Below are 5,000 nucleotides of genomic sequence, written 5' to 3' on the forward strand. Positions count from 1 at the left end.
TACATACATACTGTACATACATACATACATACATACATACTGTACATACATACTGTACATACATACATACATACATACATACATACAGTACATACATACATACAGAAAAAGGTATTGGATGTGTTATTAAGAGAGGGAGTGGGGAGTAGAGGGGGAGTGTGTGCAGTGTGTGTGTGTGTGTGTGTGTGTGTGTGTGTGTGTGTGTGTGTGTGTGTGTGTGTGCGTGTGTGCGTGTGTGTGTGTGTGTGTGTGTTTTAGCCCTACCTGTGTGGAACAGAGATGACTTCCTTGGCGTTGTCAGTCTGCAGCAGATCCATCCTCTTCTGAACGTCTCTCTGTCTGCTGGACACATCCTTAATATGGAACAGTGCCACACTCAGCTCCTCCTAAAGACAATAATACAATATACCAGTTATTTTATAATAATACTATATATATATATATATATATATATATATATATATATATATACAATATACTAGAGATATGTTGATGATCACAGTTATGTTATGCTTTCCACTGGTTTATTTTGTGTCTTTTCAAAGCTGTCATGTACCAAAAACACTCTCAATCCATTTTGACACCTTCATTTTCTAAAACTAAATTGATGTTGTTTTCTAATGCTAGGAAGACATTAGATTATCGTCCAAAAATCATAAATTTGCAGTCTGATCGAGCTAGTGTCTCAGTGCAAATATATTTTAATTGATGAACGTCTAACTTTTAAAATCCACATCGAAAACCTAATTAAGAAACTGAAGCTTAAAGGGATACACCACTTTTGGGGAACTTTAGCTCATTTGCCACATCCCCCCCACATAACCAAGATACACCATGCCTTACCGGCACTGTCCGCACATTTTAACAGTGAGCTACAGTCGTGAAGTTAGTAATTATTGCCATAGAATGGAGGCTAATGGTACAGCTGTTAAAAATCTGCCAAAACACACATCTCACGGCGCCAAAATACATGTTGTGCTTCGGGTACTCACCACACGATGAAATATTAATCCAAAATACACATAATTTGTCTTTTTGGAAGGAAAAGAGGTCATCGGCCATGTTTGGAAAGTAGTGCCGGCTACCTCTTTTCCTTCCTAAAAGACCAATTATGTGCATTTTGGATTAATATTTCATCATGTGGTGAGTACCCGAAGCACAACATGTATTTTGGCGCCGTGAGATGTGAGTTAGAGCTGGCCGAACTCTTTTAGTCTTAGTCATGTTTTTGTTTTATATGTTCTCTTAATCTTTGCTTTCATACATGTTGTGTTTCATGTTTTGCTTTTGTGTGTTTTAATGGGTTCCTTATGCGCTGCTTTGTGTTCCTGTCTGTCTTTTTGGCTTTTGATTCTGTGATTTGCCTCTGTATGCTTTGACCTATGTGCTTTTAATATTTGATTGTGTGTATGGTTGAAACTGTATTGCTGCTATCTTGGCCAGGGCTCCCTCGACAAAGAGATGTTGTCATCTCAATGGGACTCACGTGGTTAAATAAAGGTTTAATAAAAAATAAAATAATAATAATCTCTCTTAGCCTTATGGCTGTTTCTGACGCCATCTCTTTAAGGCTCATTAACATTAACAAGCCTCTGCTCTGATTGGCTAACCGTTTCAAGCATATACTGTATAATATATATATATATAAATGCCATATATATATATATATATATATATATATATATATATATAGGGACATAATAAACAATGACAACCACTCAAACTTTGAAGAAAAAAAGAACAGTCGCCAGAATAAAACATTTGACGTGTCTGTAAAGCAGCGATATTTAGAACATCAACGTACATTTTAAACAAAACGGCAAAATATGTTTCTAAAACATTGGCATTTTACATCTACACAATCTCAACATGAATTTATATGAAACAAAACAAAGGTTAATTTGAAAACCTTATTGCCTTTCCAACAGGTTGTAAGATGGGGAAGCTACGGTGCCGCGTCTATGTACCGACAGTCCGCAGTGCCGACAGTCCACAAGCAGAACCAGCTGAGCGAGGCGGTGTGCAGCATGTCGGGGGACCGGCTGGAGCTAACCTCTCCCAGCCCCCACGCCTAAACCTAACCTCTCCCATCCCCCACGCCTAAACCTAACCTACCCTAGACCCTAACCCTAAACCTAACCTCTCCCAGCCCCCACGCCTAAACCTAACCTCTCCCACCCCCCATGCCTAAACCTAACCTCCCGCAGACCCTAAGCCTAAACCTAACCTCTCCCACCCCCCATGCCTAAACCTAACCTCCCGCAGACCCTAAGCCTAAACCTAACCTCTCCCACCCCCCACGCCTAAACCTAACCTCTCCCATCCCCCACGCCTAAACCTAACCTCCCCCAGACCCTAACCCTAACCTCTCCCACCCCCCACGCCTAAACCTAACCTCCCCCAGATCCTAACCCTAAACCTAACCTCTCCCACCCCCACGCCTAAACCTAACCTCTCACGCCTAAACCTAACCTCCCGCAGACCCTAACCCTAACCTCTCCCACCCCCCACGCCTAAACCTAACGTTGGCATTGCGGGCTGTCGGCACTGCGGGTGGTCGGCATAGCGGGTGGACCCCGAAGCTACAGGTCCACCAATCCCACCCATTCACCCTTAAGTGCCAGTGATGTACTTCAACATGAGACATTAGACTCTCTGACGTGTATAACGTTAATATTCACGTATCTAGAAATGTACTTTGGTTAAAAAAATGTTGATATTCTACATTTCCCTGGATTCCAGAAACTCACAATCCAGACATTTTATTCTGGCACACTAAATCAAAGATTAGTTGGATAATGTTTGATTGGTGTGCCATGATCTAAACACAGACAAACACTGATTGAACATGTGGAATTAGTTTCGCAGTAGCCGGCTGTAGATCTACATCTGGAACACAAGTCTTGAAAATTGGTTAAAGCCCACGCAAGACAAAAAAAGAGGTGTGACAGACATATGAATTGACCAACCACGGACTTCCATAACAGCCCAGCCAATCAGATTTCGCTGCATGATTCGTTTTGGCGGGACATGGAAATTTGGCTTGTGATTCAGACCTTCCGTCGCTGGACATGTGCTGACATAAGACGTTGTGTCTGACCATGTGGGTGAGACTAATGTGGAATCTGACCAAACATCTCCCAACACGGACAGACAGCCGTGGCACACCAAAGAAACATCTGTGTTTGTTGGAGAAGGTTTGATCGGTGTGCCATGGGCTTTACATGTGTGCGTGTCAGGAGTCCCTCTCAGGAGCTGCTCTGTTTGTTCAATTACATTAGTTTCTGCTTTCAGTTCAGAAGCTCTAATGATATTTCACAGGCCTTTCCACCTCGCCAAGAATAGACTGCGATAGAAATGCTGTGTGTGTGTGTGTGTGTCTGTTCATCACGTGCAGTAGTGTAATGTAACAGAGTAGCAAAACTTTGTTACAGTTCTGTTACATTACTTAAGTATTTTTATTTCTGTTAAATTTCACTTTAACTCCACTACCTTTCCTGAATAAAATGTATACTTTTACTCCCATTACATTTCCCCTAAGCATCTTAGTTAGTCATTACTACAAAATAAAATCTCAAGAAAGTTGGTAGCCTGCAAGCAAGCAGGTTTGGTGAATCATAATCAGAATAACTGTATTGATCCCCCGAGGGGAAATTGAGTCATGCTACAGTTGCTCAGACTCAGGTAGGGAAAAATATAAACATTGAAACATTTATAAGAGGCATAGGAATATACCATAAATACAATAAAATAGAAGCTATGTAGCCTATATACAATAAGGTGTCACAATGTGCCTTCTCTTACAATCTTTACCAAGTACTATTTAGTACAAAAGTGAAATATGTGAGGTACATAATATTTTCTTATATTCAGCAGTGTGAGTAATACTAATAGTCATAATAATAATAAAGAGTAAGGTGCATTACTGTAGGTCAGTCAGTCAGTAACAGTGTGGATTATTTGATTCTTGCACAAATTGCAGTATTTAGCGGTTCCTTTATTTATCCCCATGGAGAAATTCATCCTCTGCATTTGACCCATCCTCTACTAGGAACCTTCCTAGAACTAGGAGCAGTGGGCATCCACAGTGCAGCGCCCGGCGACCAACTCCAGTTCTTTTGCCAGTGCCTTGGTCAGGAGCACTGACAGGAGTATTAACCCTAACATACATGTCTTTAGGTGGTGGGAGGAAACTGGAGCACCCGGAGAAAACCCACATGAACACGGGGAGAACATGCAAACTCCACACAGAAAGGATCTGGGACGGACCGGGGTTCGAACCCGGGACCTTATTGCTGTGAGGCAACAGTACTGAGCCACCGCGCCGTCCAGTTATTGCACATTGACATATACATTATGGGTGGAGAGAGTCCAGTCCAAAGCTATATTATTGGCTGACTCAGAGGCCCAATCCCATTTCTTATTGTTAGCCCTACCCCTCGTTGAGTGTGCCTCACTTTGCCCCCTGCCCTTCAAAACGGAGCCACAAAGGGGAGGGGTTGAAATCAATCGCCTAGGAAATGGGGTGCCACTCATTATCATCATTTTGCCAAACTGGGAAAATAAAGCTATTTCTTATTTCATATTGCATATAAGCAAGTCAATTCTTGATAACTTATTAATATTTAAATCATACTATTTTATTAGTTGCCTGGTTTGCTAAGGAGTCACTGGAAAACATAACATTATAGTAGGCTATAGGATAGTATATTCAAATTTACGTTGATATCGTACATAATCTGGTTTTCAGACATGGAAAACACACCACACCTCCACGTGAACGAGCAAAACCGGTTAAGGGCTAAGTGGTAGCGCCAAGGGGGAATTGGGATTGGGCCAGAGTGTCTGACACTCTGAGGGAGGAGTTCAAGAGTTTGATGGCCACTTCCTGTGGCGCTCTGTGGTGCATCTGGGTGGGATCAGTCTTGTGCTGAAAGTGCTCCTGTGTTCAACCAGCTCGTCATGGAGTGGGTGGAAGATGTTGTCAGAGAGCCCAGCTC

The 5,000-nt window shown here is 42.1% G+C and overlaps 1 protein-coding gene across 1 annotated transcript in view; it reads right to left on the reverse strand.

Moving 5' to 3' along the window:
* The window catches only part of arhgef33 (Rho guanine nucleotide exchange factor (GEF) 33), a gene marked incomplete at both ends in the record, with an annotated part of 57,609 nt that overhangs the window by 42,642 nt on the left and 9,967 nt on the right, over nucleotides 1-5,000 (reverse strand). Inside the window, one exon of the mRNA XM_083650789.1 lies at nucleotides 265-386. Coding sequence (XP_083506915.1) covers nucleotides 265-386 — 122 coding nt within the window. The remainder of the gene's footprint in view (nucleotides 1-264; nucleotides 387-5,000) is intronic.

Source organism: Poromitra crassiceps (assembly GCF_964638095.1).
Source record: "Poromitra crassiceps genome assembly, chromosome: 14".
Taxonomy (NCBI): domain Eukaryota; kingdom Metazoa; phylum Chordata; class Actinopteri; order Beryciformes; family Melamphaidae; genus Poromitra; species Poromitra crassiceps.